We start from the raw sequence: 18,380 nt of genomic DNA, 5'->3' as shown, positions 1-18,380 counted from the left end.
CTGGCTTCCCCTATAGCAGATTGCCAGGGTTCAGAGAAGCTAGAATAGCGGAAGTCAGCTTGCTCTAGCTCAGGGATCAGCAACCTTCGGCACTCCAGCTGAGGTGAAACTACGACTCCCAGCATGCACACCTCCTTTGCTGTACTCAGAACTCCCAAAGGAGTGAATGGAGCATGCTGGGAGTCGTAGTTTCACAACAGCTGGAGTGCCGGAGGATGCTGATCCCTGCTCTAGCTTCTCTTTTTAAGACACACTTTTAATCCCTTGTCAACCACATGTTGAATATATATGTCCGGGAGGTCAGCACATATCTTTGCACGGACGTCTGTGTAGAGACTGCGGGAGTGAAGAGTGACCTTAGGGCTCCCCATAGAGAAGGCAGGGATGGTTTTGCAGAGATTACAGTGTATAGAGATCAGGAAGCGTTCCCAGTGGTAATATGATCGTCTAGGGCCAGGAGTCAGCACAAGCAGACCCAGATCAGCTCTGCAGTGAGGCTATACAACCCTGTACAACATCTGTAGGGGCTGTGTTTTCCCCATGGAATTGGGGATACCAAAAATCTGCAATAATTTTTTAAAAATGTAATGTTAAATGTCACACACAGGTTTTGTAAGACCTTAGTGGTTGCAAAGTGTAAAATTAAAAAGAAAATAATAATTTTACAAATGCTGCAACGCAGCTTCTAGCCCCGCCCCCAGCCTCCATAACATACATCAAAATAATCGGTATGGAAACGGAACATAATTTAAAAAAATGACATTAAATAAAGCTCCGTGTATCACCAATAAAGGCATAAAAATTATTTACATAAACTGCTGGGAAAAAAAGTAGTGGCTTTCAAGGATGTATGTATAAAAAAAAAAAAAGCAATGTGTTTGGTCAGAAAGGGGGTTAATGGCCTGGTCTTGAAGTACTTCGTTTTTCTTGGAGTACGAAATTGATGGCCTATTCTCAGGACAGGTAAACAATATCTAATCAGTGCCATGGTCTTAGCTGTTTGAAGAGGCCGTGGCACTCCAGTGAGTTTTGCACAGCACTATACACTGAATGGCGGATGTGCTTGGTATTGCAGCCCAGCCCATTCACTTGAATGACATGGAGATGCAAATATGCCATGTGACTGATGAACGTGCTGTTACTGGCTTAGGAAGAGGCTGCAGCTCTCACTGGAGCGCTACAGCCCCTTCAAACAGCTGATTGGTGGTGGTGCCAGGATTTGAACCGATCAGATATTTTACTTCCAGAAATACCCTTTAACTTTAGCCTAGTCCTCAGTTGATCCATTGTGCGTTGTTACTTACAGGTGTTGCCTATATCCTCAAGCTATTGGACCAGTACCAAGAATTTGACTCATTGCACTGGTTCCAGTCTGTAAGAGAAAAGTATATGAAGGAGAAAAGAGCAGTCTCAAAGCAGCAGAACGTGCAGTCTAATAATCAGGATGAGAAGCTGCTTCAGACAATGAACCTTACACAGAAGAGACTAGACATCTATCTGCAGGTGAAGAAGCATATTTTCCCATGGACCTCTATGGTAGCCCTGTACAAAACTGACCTACATCATAGCTGTGTGCATGAGCCCTTACTTGGGCTGCTTTCTCTTTGTGTAAATAATGAGACCTAATTGTATTTTCTCTTCCTCTATAGGAATTTGAATTCCTTTACTTCTCGCTGAGCAGTGCAAGAATCTTCTTTAGGGCAGACAAAACTGCAGCAGAAGAAAACCTGGAAAAGAAGGAAAAGGAAGGTCTGTATAACACAAGAACATATCTAGTAGGTCCATTCCTTTGTTGCCACAGTCAATAATCCAGCCTATTCCGATATGTTCCCCTTTTCTCCGCATTGAATGCAGGATAGGCCATTACTTCAGAAAGGCTGAACAACCCCTTCTGATTACCTAATCTTCTGGATAGGTCATCAGCACCTGATCGTTGGGAGCCTGACACTGATCAGCTGTTTGAGAAGGCACAGGAGCTCCTGTGAGCACCGCTGCCTTCTCGCAGCTTACCAAGCACAGCACCTAACATCGTATAGCGGCTATACTTGGTATCGCAATCTGCCCCATTCAATTTAATAGGGCTAAGCTGCGTCTAGGCCATGTGACCAATGAATGTGACATCACATGGCCCTGGGAAAGCTGAGAGAAGGACGCGGCACCACTGTGAGCGTCTGCCTTCTCAAACAGCTTATCAGATACTGGTGACCTATCCAGAGGATAGGTAATCAGTGTAAAACTCCCTGAAAACTCCTTTAAAAGGGAACTGCTTATCAATTTTATGCTGCCCTCACTCCATGCAGAAGAACGTAGTGACAGAAATGCTGCTTTCAGCGGTGTGTCACTCATGAGCTAAAAGTAAGTGGTTGCTGAGAACCAGCATCATAATCATTGCAGCCCAGGCCTTGAAGAGTCAAATCTACCTGAGAAGAGTCAGTTATTCCTAATCTCCTGCACTCTCTCATCCATCTGCTGATGGTTGGCAGTTCTTTTCTATGGAGAAAAGTAAGGAGAATCTTCAGCAAATGGGTGGGGAGAGCAGGGGCTTATGAATATCGGTGACTATTCTCAGGCAGATCTGACTCTTTTCAAGGCCTCAGTGTGCACCTGTTTTTGTTATTCTTACTGTTTATTACATCCACACATTTGCTATGCAGTGTAGGATGTCCATTGTGGTACTTGTGGTCCGCTGCAGGCATTCTCCATTGTATGCATTTTTGCTGGGGATTGCCATTAGCAGCAAACCACAAGAGGGGGATCTGCCCCCCCCCAGGTTAGATGCACCACTGCATATGGGGTTGAGCACTTCCTGCTTTTTAATACCACGCTAATTTGTAGTTTGTATTTAGAATTGTTTGGAGGTGTAGAAACTCCTAGTCTGAATGCGCCTATATTTCCATCCACAGGCAGCATTCTGGTGCACATGTGAGGCCCGGGCTATATCAGCCAGTCTTGGGTGGGACTCAGAGCTCTCTTCCTCCTCCCACTGTATGCATGGTCTCATGCTGGAGGTTACTGGGAGATTGACTGTGAGTCGGACCTTGCGCTCCTGTAATTTGCCAACTAGCTCCTGGTATTGCCCATATGGCCCAGGTAGGTTTAGCGTTGGGTCCCGAGCTACTTAAGAAACCTTGGCGCGGTGCTCGGGCTCGGATATGTCCTCCAAGCAGGATATGTTGGCTAATCTTATCAATTTGACACCAGTACAAGGGTTAGTAAGACCGCAGAGTGCACCTGTTTTTGTTATGTTTGCGCTGAGTGAGGGCAGCATAAAGTTGATGACAGGTTCCCATTAATGTTAGTCCTGTGTGTTGTAATCAGTTATGCTTGTCTTGTATGTGATGGCTTGTAAAATTACTAATAATGTTTATTTGTTTGCTTATGTAAAGAAACTTCTAAAGTAAGCAACGACCTGTCAGTCAATTCTGCTGCAGACTCCGTCATGAAGTGATGTACCGGCAAGTTCCTAAATGTCTCATCTTTCAGCTTGGATAGACCATTGCTCACAATGGAAAACTGAGAAGACTGTACACTGACAACACATCACGTGGTTACAGCGGGTCCCAAATATTTTGTTAGAACCATGGCAGTAGATACATGGAAAAGAAGCACATCTGGATGTCTCACATGGTGACAGCTGCCAATGAGGAGCTAAAAGCCATTAAATGTAAATGAACATAATACATTTTGTGTGATTTAACATGATGGATTATAGATCTAACAGGATAGCCTCTCAGGATCCCGTGGTTTTTAGCAAGTACCCAGGGGTTTACTACAGCAAGACTTAAACATGACTGTGATGAATATACAAGACATGAACATTTATTTCCTATTGTATATGAAAATAAGAGCTTGCAAATTTATATGAGAAGGATGTGAGCGTGTATATGTGTAAATGCACACTTTTTGTACATCAAATGTGTATTGTAAATGTCATATCTTCAGATGTAAAAATGTATAAAATATATATATATATATATATATATACACAACACTTCAGCCTGTCAGGTGTCTTCTTGCCTCTACCCTCCTATTTAATTGGCATTGGTTAAGAAATTGAAAAAAATAAAAAAATGTCTGACAGAAACACCTAAGATGTGCACGTCCATCACCTTGTAGGGACAGAAAGATAAGAAGTTGAAAGCCCTTCCTTATCCTTCTACTTTAAAAGGGGTTGTTCGGGCTTTTTCTATTGATGACCTATCCTCAGGATAGGTCATCAATATCAGATTGGCGGGGGTCTGACACCTGGCACCCCCGCCTATCCTCTGTTTGAAGAGGCTGCGTCCTCTTTATTGTGTACCTGCGTGCCATTTCTGTCTTGGCAGCAGTGCAGTATAATTACCGCTTCTCATATTCAAGAGAACAGGAGAAGAAGTACCACGATGCAGCGCCTACACGATATCCGATTGGCATCAGTCCCATGCCGATCTGATATTGATGACTTATCTTGAGGTTTGGTCACCGGTATTGTTGCATTGCACAACCCCTTTAAGGGCTCATGTACACGACTGTATGTATTTTGCGGTCCACAAAACACGGATCCGCAAAAATATGGATGACGTCCGTGTGCAGAACGGAACAGCTGGCCCCTAATAGAACAGTCCTATCCTTGTCCGTTATACGGACAATAATAGGACATGTTCTATTTTTTTGCGGAACGGACATACGGAAATGGAATGCACATGGAGTAACTTCAGTTTTTTTTTGTTTTGTTTTTTTTTGCAGACCCATTTAAATAAATGGGTCCACAAAAAACCTGGAAAGATGTAATGTTTACCCCCACACTCCTATTCTGAGGTCCACAGGTAGGCGTTTGTTCTCAATGCTACTACATTTGTTCAGAGGAAAGTGGTGGACCTTTCACTGAAGAGGGATTCTTGTAACAGAAACTACAGCTGCCTGATGTTTCAGGGGTAGATTCTGTGTAGAGACCATTTTAAAAAAATGGTGATACTGCAGATAATAGTCCAGAATCATGGTGACAGATTTCCTTTAACAAAGGATTCTGTTGTACAAATGTGTTACAACCGGATAACTCCATTAACTACAAGTGCTTTATCTTAAAGGGGTTTTCTGGTCTTTAGATATTAATGATCTATCCCGAGGCTATGTCATTAATATCAGACCAGTGGGGGTCTGACATCTGGCAACTACATTATCATCAGTTTTTGGCAGTTTCCAGCTCTTGAAACAACACTGGATGAAGCTTTGAGCAATAAGCTCCCTTCACTGTGTAGTGGCTGTGCCTGCTTAATGCAGCTGAGCTCCCATTCACTTGAGTGCTGCAGGAAGCTGGCACCACCTGTACACAGTGGATGGAGCCTTCTACTTTTGGCCAAAAACAACTGATCGTTGGGGGTGCTAGGTGTCAGACCCCCAGCGATCTATTATTGAAAACATATCCACAGGAGAAGTCATCGATATCTACAGACTGGAAGACCCCTTTAAAGGGAACCTGTCAGTAGACTTATCTTATTGAGCTAATCACACGTGCACACTGGTCACTCTGAAATAGTTCCTAAGTTGATTTTCTTGAAGTTTATAATCAGTGTATTTGTGTGAATAAAACGTAAAAAATTTAACTGGTGTCATGAAAATTGTCTTAGTGGGGTCACTGGAGTATGTTGGTCACTGAATACCGCCGGCATTCCCGCCCGCCCCATTCCATTCTGCATGTCAAAAGCAATATTTCAATGGCTGGAATCCAGGCATGCGCAGTGAGTGCTTAAAGCCAAGGTGTATAGACCTTGGCTTCAAGTGTTTACTGCGCTTGTGGATGCCTCCCTGCGCATGCCTGTGTATGCAGGGACTCAGCTCAGCGATGGACACGCCCTAGTGACTCCACTAAGACAATATTCATGACATCAGGTACATTTTTTTTAAATACACTGATTATGAACTTCAAGAAAACCAGCTTAGGAACCATGGCAGTGTGACCAGTATGCACACGGGATTAGCTCAATAGGGCCATTCTGTTGACAGGTTCTCATTAAGATTTAAACAGCGATATAATGATCACATGAAACAATGATATAAAATAGATTACATTCTTTATTGGTCATGGATATATACTAAATCAAATGTATTTATATTTTAGGGCAATAAGAAATAAAACACTCCCCAATCACCTCGACGATTGAGATAGGAAACATTTTGCTAGTGATTACTACTCAAATTTGTACAAACTACTAGAAGTAGTGTTATCTGTAAACATTAGTGCTAGAAAACTTTTGCATAGACTTTGTCCAGTCATTAGAAAGAAATATGCATAGTAGATGGAAATTGCAAACATGTACAGGAATGTTATGAAAAAAATAGAAATAAAATATAGAACATATATAGAGATAAAACATACAGAATATAGGACACAACGTTAAGAGACTGCGGTACTAAAGAAATCTCCAGTCATAACAATTCTTAATTTTAAGCAGTTATCCAAGACAAATAAATGTCCCCCATACGCCCGGGCCCCTCACAATGAATATACCTACCTGGCTCCCCACTTCGCCGCTGCTGCTTCTCCCCGTGCGCAGATGAAAACATCCTGTGTCGGAGGGAGCAGCCAATGGCCAGTGGGGACGAGCCTCCCTAGCATCATTCCCTGCCTGCCATTGGCTGCTTTACCCCCCCCCCCCCCCCCTTTCCCGACACTAGATATTTTAATCAGCGCACGGGGAGAAGTAGCGGCGGCATGGGGAGTCAGGTAAGTATATTCATTGTGAGGGGCCCAGGCGTATGGGGGGCATTTAATAGTCTTGGATAACCCCTTTAAGTCCGACCCTGTGATTATGGAGTTTAGAAACAACTTTTGTTGTCTTATTAGAAATTTTTCCTATCTGTATTCACACGACTGCGTGCACCGTTATTTTCCATCACAGGACAGTATATGTCAGGAATATTTACAATAACCTGCAGACATTCACAAATGATGGAATGCTTATAAAACATTGGAAAAGAAACCCATGGTCACTGGGTTCATTTATTTGGTCCCTCCTACAGTAACAGATATGTTTCAGTATCTCCCACAGGGTGGTGTCAGACACAGATGTTGATGCCGTCTTTTGAGTCAAAACTAGAAATGGATTCAAAGGATTGGTGAATATAAAGGAAGGACTTGTACGCCTCATTCTTGCTGGATCTACTTCTGGCTTTAGTTTAAAAAACGGCATCTTTTATCTGCATCTGTGTGTGAGAAAGCAGCCATGGCCTAGAATGAAGCGCGATCTAGCGTTAGGGACCAACTCTCCACCAGGAAAAGGCACCCTGCAAGAGAACTGTGGGGGTTCACAATATAGATGCTAACATGCAGCTCTTTTAGTAAGGCCTTACTGGTATGCGTCTCACAAACCCTACCAACAAGGGTGAAGTAGTGCAGCTTTATGAAAAGCATGAAAATGGAACAAGTGCAATTTAGTTACTTATTAATGTAGCTGCTGTTATCTACATCTGAAATAGGCGTATGTGAAAGTGTGTAGCTGCATTCATTAAAGGGAACCTGTCACCGGGATTTTGTATATAGAGCTGAGGACATGGGCTGCTAGATGGCCGCTAGCACATCCACAATACCCAGTCCCCATAGCTCTGTGTGCTTTTATTGTGTAAAAAAAACTATTTGATATATATGCAAATTAACCTGAGATGAGTCCTGTCCCTGACTCATCTCACGTACAGGACTCATCTCAGGTTAATTTGCATATGCATCAATTCGGTTTTTTTAAACAATAAAAGCACACAGAGCTATGGGGACTGGGTATTGCGGGTGTGCTAGCGGCCATCTAGCAACCCATGTCCTCAGCTCTATACACAAAATCCAGATGACAGGTTCCCTTTAAGCTTCACGTGTGCCTTATGGTTTTTTTTTATGCACTTTGTTCCTGTAATGTTTCTTTTTAGGACTTTATATGGCAACAATGTCTATGCACAAGGTCATGTTTTTCCTAAATGTATGGATTTACTTACGCCTTATAGATTTTATAGTAATTGGTAGATAATTAAACACCAAACATCCTTAACAGTAAATGTAAAATATAAGAAAAAGAACTGGATCGCACATCCTCAATACCATACTTTTATCTAACCGCTTCTCAGCGCAATATATTGTATACCTACCTGTATGCTAAATACTGTACATGAGGTATTAGTATACAATTTGATCAAAAAGCATAGGCCCACTCACCACTACAAGGTTGCCTCGTTAATTGGGACCCTAACCTAAATTTGGTGCAGCACTGCACGGCGACCACCAACACCATGGCACTGCCCCAGCAGGCAGCAGGACCCAGTAGCCAAACAGCGCCCCCACTGTCTGGCAAAGCCACCTTGGCACTGGACTCCGCCAACCAATCAGTACAGCACCAAAGCAAAAATGGCTGCCATGCAGTACTGCACCGTGTGAAACTCACCCTAACATACACTCTCAGGAACTCCAACTGAGAGGTAGGAATTTGTCGTGCAGCGCGGCCCCAAATTTAGGTTAGGGTCCCATTCAAAGAGGCAACCTTGTTGCGGTGAGTGGGCCTATGCTTTTTGATCAAATACTGTATACTAATGCTTCATGTATAGTATGTAGCATAGGGGGTAGGGATACGATATATTGCTCTGAGAAGCAGTTAGATAAAAGCTTAGTATTGAGGATGTGCGATCCAGTTCTTTTTCTTATATTTAATATCCTTACCAGTAAAGTCTGGCCACTAATGTAGGTGGATTTTAGCATCTGCAGTCTTTAGGTTGTTAACCGGCAGTTGGCCAGGAACTGCAGCCCTAATACGGAAGCTAAAATAACCCCACGTCTGAATGAGCCCTTAAGCTGTTTTTTCCCCAGGTGTTCCCATTCCGGGTTCTTTTGTGTCACATTTAATTCTTCAAAAGATTGCTGGACGTTATAAAAGAAAACCCACAGGAGTGTTTCCGTATCTTTACATGCACATACATATTTGTAATGTCATTTGTCAAAAGTACTTATAGACAACTGATTTCTATCTCGTGGCTATGGCCACTATTAGGGAGGGACTCTCAACTATCTCCAATATGGAGAAATAGTGCAAGGATTTAAGGTTGCAGAAATCTACTAATCTCAACATGTTGGTATGGTCGGCTCATGATAGTCATTTGCATGATGTAAAAAGTAACAGAGCGACTACTTTATTGAGTTGTATTTTTCAGTCCTAGTCAGATATATTTAGTCTTGATTATCCTCCAACAAACTAATATTTGATAGCAGATATCCTACACTGAATATCAGCCATGTATTATGCACACTGAATGAACTTATATCAATTATATATGAATTACTTATATCAACACAGTATTTTAGTCCTGCTGTCTAACTTAGGCTAGTTTCACACTTGCGTTCAGAGCAGATCCGTCTGGGGTCTGCCCAGACGGATTCGCTCATATAATGCAGACTATGGGATCCGTTCAGAACGGATCCGTCTGCATTATATTGTAGAAAAAATTCTAAGTGTGAAAGTAGCTGCAGACGGATCCGTCCAGACTTTACCTTGAAAGTCAATGGGGGACGGATCCGTTTGAAAATTGAGCCATATTGTGTCATCTTCAAACGGATCCGTCGCCATTGACTTACATTGTAAGTCTGGACGGATCCGTTTGCCTCCGCACAGCCAGGCGGACACCCGCCTTTAAACGGAACTCACAAGCGGAGCCCCGAACGCTAGTGTGAAAGTAGCCTAAGTAGTGCATGCATAAAGTTGGCCATACAAATAAAATACTGTAGTTGTCTGCCTAATGTTCCTTCGGCATCCTCGACTGTATTGTATCAATGCATATGTAATGAAAAGGGAGAGAAAAGAATGGTTCTCAGGAGATGAGCCAAAGGATTGGGCAGCTGATATCAAACGTGCCCAATACTTACTTCCTTAGACATCAGCCTTCAGGAGAGTGTCGGGAGACCACCATACACATTAGATTGTCAGCAAAAGGCCGAGGATTTTGAGATACCTTTTCCTTTACAGTATGCAAAGTTCAGTCTTGTTTCTGCTACCTTAATTACGCAGAAAACATCTGAAGGAGAAAGTTTGCAATATACTTTGTTGTGAAGTTGGATTGATCAGCCTCCTCTCCCTGGCACATGCATGAAGTCCTGAATTGACCTAATCTTTGCATGCACTAGGAAGAATAAGGGCTCTTTCACATAAGCGGATGCCATGCGTAGAATCCGTTGCGTGAGAGAGAGTCAAACCCCGTTCTGGACAGCAGAGACACGGAGCAGTAACATGACTGATAATGCTCTGTGCCTTTCTGTGATCTTTTTACTACAAAATCACAGTGAGATAAAGTTTTCACTGTGATTTTGTAGTAAAAAATCATGTTACTGCTCCGTGTCTCTGCTGTCTTCCACGCATGGCATCCGCTCGTTTGAAAGGGCCCTAACAGTTCTGGCCCCTGTCCACAGTGAATGCGACGTCCTGTCTGCAGCCCAGGATGGAAACCTGGTAAAGATCATGATGCCAGAAAAATGGATTTTCAGAGGAGGAGCATCACGTGATCGGTTTCCCAGAAGGATGATCCATGCAACTTCAAAAGGGTAAGTATATTACATACTTTTCTCCTACGGGTGTGTTCTGTGGAATTAAGGTAGCCTTTTGATACCTGCAAAGTCCCAGAAAACCCACTTGATCTGATTCTGGATATAGTCTTTGGGTTTCTAAAAAATCTTTCTAATAATCTCGAGCAGGATTTCTCAATCCTTTTTAAGTGCACCCTTACAACCAGAACTAAGTGGTGCCAGGACTTTATCATTGGTTGTATTCTATGTCAAATTAAAATTAAACTCACATGATCACTTCTGTCAAAACGGACTTTTTGTTTGTGACTCTTACAGTTTATAAAGCACAGATTTAGAGTTTACTGTGAACTATGATCTTGGTTGAAGAAGCCAGATTATCAGAATATTACTGCAGTAAACTTTCTGTAAATGATTACCATTTCTAGTACAGTCTGATATTAATCATAAGTGCACATAATTAAATTGTATGAAAACAACCACCTATACAACTACAGTGCATTTGGAAAGTCTTCACACCCTTTCAAGTTTTTCACATTTTCTTTCCTCATCATTTTGCACTCAGTACCCCATAATGTGAAAGTGAAAACAGAATGTTCAAAATCTTTACTAATAGATTGAAAAGGGAAAACAACAATCTTGCATTATAAGTACTCAGTACTTAGTTGAAGCACCTTTGACACTGATTACAGTCTCCAGTCTTCTTGGGTATGATGCTAAAAGGTTTGCACACCTGGGTTTAGGGATTTTTTTGTCATTCCTAAACCACTCTTTTTATTTGTCTTGGCTGTGTGCTAAGCATCATTGTCTTGTTGCAAGGTAAACCTTCAGTCTAGCATGAGGTCTAAGACACTCTGGAGCAGGTTTTCATTGAATATCTCTGTACTTTGCTCCATTCACCTTTCCCTCAATCCTGACTAATCTCCCTGTACCAGCCACTGAAAAACAACCCCACAGCATAATGCTGCCACCACCACCACCACCATGCTTGGTATCCTCCAAACATAACACTTAGAATTGAGGCCCAAACCTCAATCTTGGTTTCAGCAGACCAGAGAATCTTGCAGTCCATCATTTAGGTGCTTTGCAAACTTTCATGCGTCTTTTACAGAGGAGAGGCTTTTTTGTGGCCACTCTGCAAAAAGCCTAGTGCAGTGATTGTTGAACTTCTAGAAGTTTCTCCCATCTGCATGCAGGATCTCTGGAGCTCAGAGTGAGCATTTGTTTCTTGGTCACATCTCTTACCAAGTCCCTTTCCCCTCGATTACTTAGTTTGGTGTGGTGGCCAGCTTTAAGAAAAATCCTGCTTGTTTCAAACTTCTTCCATTTAAGAGCTATGGAGGCAATTGTGCTCTTGGGAACTTTCAGTGCAGCAGAATTTTTTTGTTCCCTTCTCCAAGTCTGTGCCTCCCCAAGATCATGTCTCAGGGCTCTACAGGCAGTTCTCTCCTCCTCATGGCTTGGTTTTTGTCTCTCCAAATCATGCCCAATCAACTGAATTTAACACAGATGGACTCCTATCTAGGTGTGTAAACATCTCAAAGATGAACAAGCGAAATAGGAGGCCGGAGCTAAATTTCAAGTGCATTAGCAAGGGGTCTGAATACTTATGACTGCAATATTTTAGTTTTTCCTTTTAAATATATTGGCAAAGATTTCTAACATTTTGTTTCTACTTTCTCATTATGGGGTATCGAGTGCAGATTGGTGTGGGAAAACGTGATTATTATTATTTTTTATTATTTTTAACACAAGGTTGCAACATAATAACATGAAAGGATCTGAAGACTTTTTGAATGCATGTGCAAGAACATTTCACCAATCAGGCCTATCATGCAAAGTACTTGCAAATTTGCAAACAAATGGAGAGTTATGTCATGCTTCAGATTCCACTCCTTCAGTGCATGACACACTATCCGGATCATCCTCTGTCTGCACACTCAAAAGAACAAACTTTCCGTCATTTGATAGTGGAACTGATGACATGAGTTGTGCCAGTGCTTCTGGATCCTGCAAAGTAAAATGATACAGCATTAATAAGACATATTATATTCAATAGACAAAGTATAGGCGGCACATCTCTCGTCCCAAACAATATGGATGGAGATTTTTGAAATCTCATCCCTTTCGATGATACTGTAAATACTGTATATTTTCAGCAAAAAAATTCTGTTGCGGAGAATCTGCAGTATTTATGCCACGTGTGGCCATACCCTTACCCTGGGTTCACACCTGAGCGTTGCGAAAGGAGCGATCTGTATGCGCGATTGTACCGGCGTTTACAATCGCGCATACAGAGACCGGCGAACACACATTGTCGTGCGTTCCCGAATATCTATGTACGGGAACGCGCGACAAAACGCCCCAAAAAAGCTCAAGAACTTGTTTGAGCGTCGGGGGCGTTTTACAGCTCGATCGTACGCGCTGTAAAACGCCCAGGTGAGAACCATTCCCATAGGGAAGCATTGGTTTCTCCTTGTTGAGCGTTTTACAGCGCGTAGGAACGCGCTGTAAAACGCTCAGGTGTGAACTTAGGGTTAGGCTGTGGCTGCCTTGAGAATATATCTCTTAATATATTTGCAAATGAAGTGAATAGGCGGCACTCACCACTGTACGATAAATAGAGTCCTTTATTTCTCCCAAAGGCATAAAAATGCAATGCGGGGCAAGACGGCTCACAAACAGAGTAAAAGAGTAGCGACGGCCGTTTCGCGCTATGCGCGCTTCTTAAGACCATTATCGTCAATACGCACATACGTGCCTCATTTATACGTTACTTTGCGGGGTTGCCATGGAATTCACAAACGCAAACCCGTACTGATATATATAAATAACAATACCACATACATCAATAGATAAACATTATATGCATTACAGAAATACACTTAAATAATTTTTATCATTTAACCCTAAAGGGCCCATGGCTCCTGAACGCATAATCCACATTGCTTCTTTCTGTAGTAGGAGGTGGTGTCTATCGCCCCCCTGTGGCGGATTCAAAACTAACAATACCTGAAAAACGTAGGGCTCTTGGGTCCCCACCCCCCTCCTATATGCTCAATTAATCTAGGACAGGGATGGACAAACTGCGACCCTCCAGCTGTTGTAAAACTACAAATCCCAGTATGCCCAGTCTGCCTACAGCTATCAGCCTACAGAAGGGCATGATGGGATTTGTAGTTTAACAACAGCTGGAGAGCCGCAGTTTGCCCATCCCTGATCTAGGACATCCTTTTCCTGGCTTTATTGAGTTAATGTGTTCTCTGAACCTCTCATACATGCATCTTATTGTTTTTCCAATATAGAAGCGCCCACACTGACATGTCACTAAGTATACTACGAATGTACTCCTGCATGTTATGAAACTGGTCACCTTATGATAAACCACTCCAAAACTGAATGGCCTTACTTTGCAAGTTGTACTTGCAAAAGGAACAATTACCACATCTAAAATTGCCTTTAGGTCTCATCCTGCAACCAATTACTATTTCTTTTTTCTACACAGCGACTCCTCAGTACTCTGTCCTTAAGGGCTCATGCACACGAACGTATGTGTTCCGTTCCGTGCATTGGGGCCACAATTTGCAGTCCCCAATGCACAGAGAACATTTGTGAGGCATCCAGGTTGAATCTAAACCCATTCAACTTGAATGGGTCAGCATCCCTCCGTTCCGCAAAAAGATAGGACATCATCTATCTTTTTGCAGAATGGAACCCCACAGAAGCACTCCGTAGTGCTTCCGTTCCGCATCTACGGATTTGCGGACCCATTCAAGTGAATGGGTCCGTATCTGTGATGGTGAATGCACACGGAACGGTGTCCGTTTATTGCGGATCCGCATATGCGGTCCGTAATACGGAAACGGAACCCATACGTTCGCGTGCATGAGCCCCAATCATGTGACTCCTCCTGAATGTAATTAGAGGTTTATTCTTAACACAATCTAACAAACTGACATAATTTCTCAGAATGTCCCGATTGTTATAAATTGCCCTCCGTATTGTGTCTGCCATGGGGCTGTATTTAAATGAAAATGTTAATCTTTTTTTGATACATTTTTTCTATTTCTTTTACCCCTTAACAATTCACATTGGGAGAACTTTCCTGCTTTTTCTATAGCTGCTTCCAACATTTTCTCAGGGTAACCCCTATGAAGGAGATGTCTCTTTAAATCCAGGGTCTGGTAGTTATATATGTCAGTACGGGGTTGCATTTGTGATTTCCATGGCAACCCCACGCAGTGACGTATAAATGAGGCACGTATGTCCGTGATGACGAAAGTGGTCTGATGAAGAGCGCGTAGCGCGAAATGGCCGTTGCTACTTTTTTACTCTGTGTGTGAGCTGTCTTGACCCGACCTTGCATTTTTATGCCTTTGGAAGAAATAAAGGACTCTATTTATTGTACAGTGGTGAGTGCCACCTATTCACTTCTTTTGCTTATATATTAATGAGAGATATTCTCAAAGCAGCCACAGCCTAAGGGTATGGCCAGGCGTGGCATAAATACTGCAGATTCTCCACAACGGAATATTTTTGCAGAAAATATACAGTATTTACAATATCATTGAAAGGGATGAGATTTCAGAAAAGAACCTGAATCAATCCGCCACGTCAATCTACGATGCAGGATTTACAGTTGATAGCAGCGGTGAACCAGTTGCAGTCCCGAAAGTGATGCAGCTGAGAAACCATTACATTCGGTTTTGTGGATTTTTGTTAGTAAATAAGGCATTCATAAGACTGAAATAAATTGCCTGGGACCAATGTATGATAGTAAAGGGCCTGACAGTCAAGCTCTCCACTGTTCATCAGAACAAAGGAGTGGCAGTGCTCTAGGGTGACACGGAGGGCCCTTCATTGTTCATCTAGGCATAGTGCTGTACACATGCTACTGCAGCTAAAGACCCCTTTACACTGAACAATTTAGCAGGCGATTGTAGGGAAGGCAAGAGCCTGATACATCACTAATGCTATTGCTTGTCCCCATACAGAATCATTGTTTGCCGGCAGCAGAGTGTGTTTAGACAAGATCTGCTACCTGCAAACGATGATTTTGGTGACCGCACAAACGATCATATTACCTAATGAGCGAACGTTTCGCTCTGTCATCGGGTAAATGTCAGCACCTTTAAAACAGAAGATAACCACTAACAAGCGTTAGCCAGTTTAAAGGGGCCTTGAGTCCTGTTTACTTAAATAGGCTGCCAAATGATCATTTATATCTTATGAACAGGCCTTCAGTTGAAAGTCCCTGAATTTTAAAAATACTGAATGTGTGTCATCGTGAATCCTTCTTAAATGGTTTATCAATGTCAACACTACAACATAACAGAAAACTCATATATAAATTACAATAGGTGAATTCCCGCTACACCTTTACTATATAGTGCCTTGCAAAAGTATTCACCCCCTTACCCTTTTCCTATTTTGGTGCCTCACAACCTGGAATTAACATGGATTGTTTGAGGATTTGCATCAATTTATTTACAGAACATGCCCACAACTTTGAAGCTGTTTTTTATTTTATTGTGAAGCAAACAAAAAATAGGACAAAATAACAGAAAAAGTCATTGTGCATAAGTATTCACCCCCCTAAAGTCAATACTTTGTAGAGCCACCTTTTGCGGCAATCACAGCTCCAAGTGGTTTTGGATAAGTCTCTATGAACTTGCCACATCTTACCACTGGTATTTTTGCTCAATCCTCCTTGCAAAACTGCTCCAGCTCCTTCAAGTTGGATGGTTTGCGCTTGTGAACAGCAATCTTTAAGTCTAACCACAGATTTTTTATTGGATCGAGATCTGGGCTTTAGATAGGCCATTCCAACACATTTATATGTTTACCCTTAAACCACTCAAGTGTTGCTTTAGCAGTATGTTTGGGGGCATTGTCCTGCTGGAAGGTGAACCTCCGTCCTAGCCTCAAATCACGCACAGAGTGGGACAGGTTTTGCTCAAGAATATCCCTGTATTTAGCACCATCCATCTTTCCCTCAACTCTGACCAGTTTCCCAGTCCAGGCTGCTGAAAAACTTCCCCTCAGCATGATGTTGCCACCACCCTGTTTCACTGTGGGGATGGTGTTCTTTGGGTGATGTGATGTGTTGGGTTTGCATCAGACATAGCGTTTTCTTTCATGGCGGAAAAGTTCAATTTTAGTCTCATCAGACCAGAGCACCTTCCTCCATACATTTTGGGAGTCTCCCACATGACTTTTCGCAAACTCACAACGTGTCTTTTTGTTTTTAGCTGAAAGTAATTACTTTCTTCTGGCCACTCTGCCATAAAGCCCAACTCTATGGAGCGTACGGTTTATTGTTGTCCTATGTACAGGGAGTGCAGAATTATTAGGCAAATGAGTATTTTGACCACATCATCCTCTTTATGCATGTTGTCTTACTCCAAGCTGTATAGGCTCAAAAGCCTACTACCAATTAAGCATATTAGGTGATGTGCATCTCTGTATTGAGAAGGGGTGTGGTCTAATGACCAACACCCTATATCAGGTGTGCATAATTATTAGGCAACTTCCTTTCCTTTGGCAAAATGGGTCAAAAGAAGGACTTGACAGGCTCAGAAAAGTCAAAAATAGTGAGATATCTTGCAGAGGGATGCAGCACTCTTAAAATTGCAAAGCTTCTGAAGCGTGATCATCGAACAATCAAGCGTTTCATTCAAAATAGTCAACAGGGTCGCAAGAAGCGTGTGGAAAAACCAAGACGCAAAATAACTGCCCATGAACTGAGAAAAGTCAAGCGTGCAGCTGCCAAGATGCAACTTGCCACCAGTTTGGCCATATTTCAGAGCTGCAACATCACTGGAGTGCCCAAAAGCACAAGGTGTGCAATACTCAGAGACATGGCCAAGGTAAGAAAGGCTGAAAGACGACCACCACTGAACAAGACACACAAGCTGAAACGTCAAGACTGGGCCAAGAAATATCTCAAGACTGATTTTTCTAAGGTTTTATGGACTGATGAAATGAGAGTAAGTCTTGATGGGCCAGATGGATGGGCCCGTGGCTGGATTGGTAAAGGGCAGAGAGCTCCAGTCCGACTCAGACGCCAGCAAGGTGGAGGTGGAGTACTGGTTTGGGCTGGTATCATCAAAGATGAGCTTGTGGGGCCTTTTTGGGTTGAGGATGGAGTCAAGCTCAACTCCCAGTCCTACTGCCAGTTTCTGGAAGACACCTTCTTCAAGCAGTGGTACAGGAAGAAGTCTGCATCCTTCAAGAAAAACATGATTTTCATGCAGGACAATGCTCCATCACACGCGTCCAAGTACTCCACAGCGTGGCTGGCAAGAAAGGGTATAAAAGAAGAAAATCTAATGACATGGCCTCCTTGTTCACCTGATCTGAACCCCATTGAGAACCTGTGGTCCATCAGCAAATGTGAGATTTACAAGGAGGGAAAACAGTACACCTCTCTGAACAGTGTCTGGGAGGCTGTGGTTGCTGCTGCACGCAATGTTGATGGTGAAAAGATCAAAACACTGACAGAATCCATGGATGGCAGGCTTTTGGCAGGCTTTTGTCCTTGCAAAGAAAGGTGGCTATATTGGTCACTGATTTGTTTTTGTTTTGTTTTTTGAATGTCAGAAATGTATATTTGTGAATGTTGAGATGTTATATTGGTTTCACTGGTAAAAATAAATAATTGAAATGGGTATATATTTGTTTTTTTGTTAAGTTGCCTAATAATTATGCACAGTAATAGTCACCTGCACACACAGATATCCCCCTAAAATAGCTAAAACTAAAAACAAACTAAAAACTACTTCCAAAAATATTCAGCTTTGATATTAATGAGTTTTTGGGGTTCATTGAGAACATGGTTTTTGTTCAATAATAAAAT

General features: G+C 42.4%; 2 protein-coding genes across 3 annotated transcripts in view; one reads left to right on the top strand and one right to left on the bottom strand.

Moving 5' to 3' along the window:
* WASHC4 (WASH complex subunit 4) overlaps positions 1-3,991 on the top strand; it is a 69,156-nt gene extending 65,165 nt beyond the window's left edge. The window contains exons 31-33 of the mRNA XM_044280585.1: positions 1,307-1,503; positions 1,650-1,749; positions 3,387-3,991. Coding sequence (XP_044136520.1) covers positions 1,307-1,503; positions 1,650-1,749; positions 3,387-3,448 — 359 coding nt within the window. The 3' untranslated portion in view covers positions 3,449-3,991. The remainder of the gene's footprint in view (positions 1-1,306; positions 1,504-1,649; positions 1,750-3,386) is intronic.
* Positions 3,992-12,195: 8,204 nt separating this feature from the next.
* Positions 12,196-18,380, bottom strand: part of APPL2 (adaptor protein, phosphotyrosine interacting with PH domain and leucine zipper 2) — a 99,823-nt gene continuing 93,638 nt past the window's right edge. For both annotated transcript variants that reach the window (XM_044280584.1, XM_044280583.1), the window contains exon 21: positions 12,196-12,532. In XM_044280584.1, the coding sequence (XP_044136519.1) occupies positions 12,398-12,532 (135 nt within the window). In that variant the 3' untranslated portion in view covers positions 12,196-12,397. The remainder of the gene's footprint in view (positions 12,533-18,380) is intronic.

Source organism: Bufo gargarizans, chromosome 2 (assembly GCF_014858855.1).
Source record: "Bufo gargarizans isolate SCDJY-AF-19 chromosome 2, ASM1485885v1, whole genome shotgun sequence".
In the NCBI taxonomy this organism is placed as follows: Eukaryota; Metazoa; Chordata; class Amphibia; order Anura; family Bufonidae; genus Bufo; species Bufo gargarizans.
Note: the sequence above shows the minus strand (reverse complement) of the source record. Positions and strands in the feature narration are given on the sequence as shown.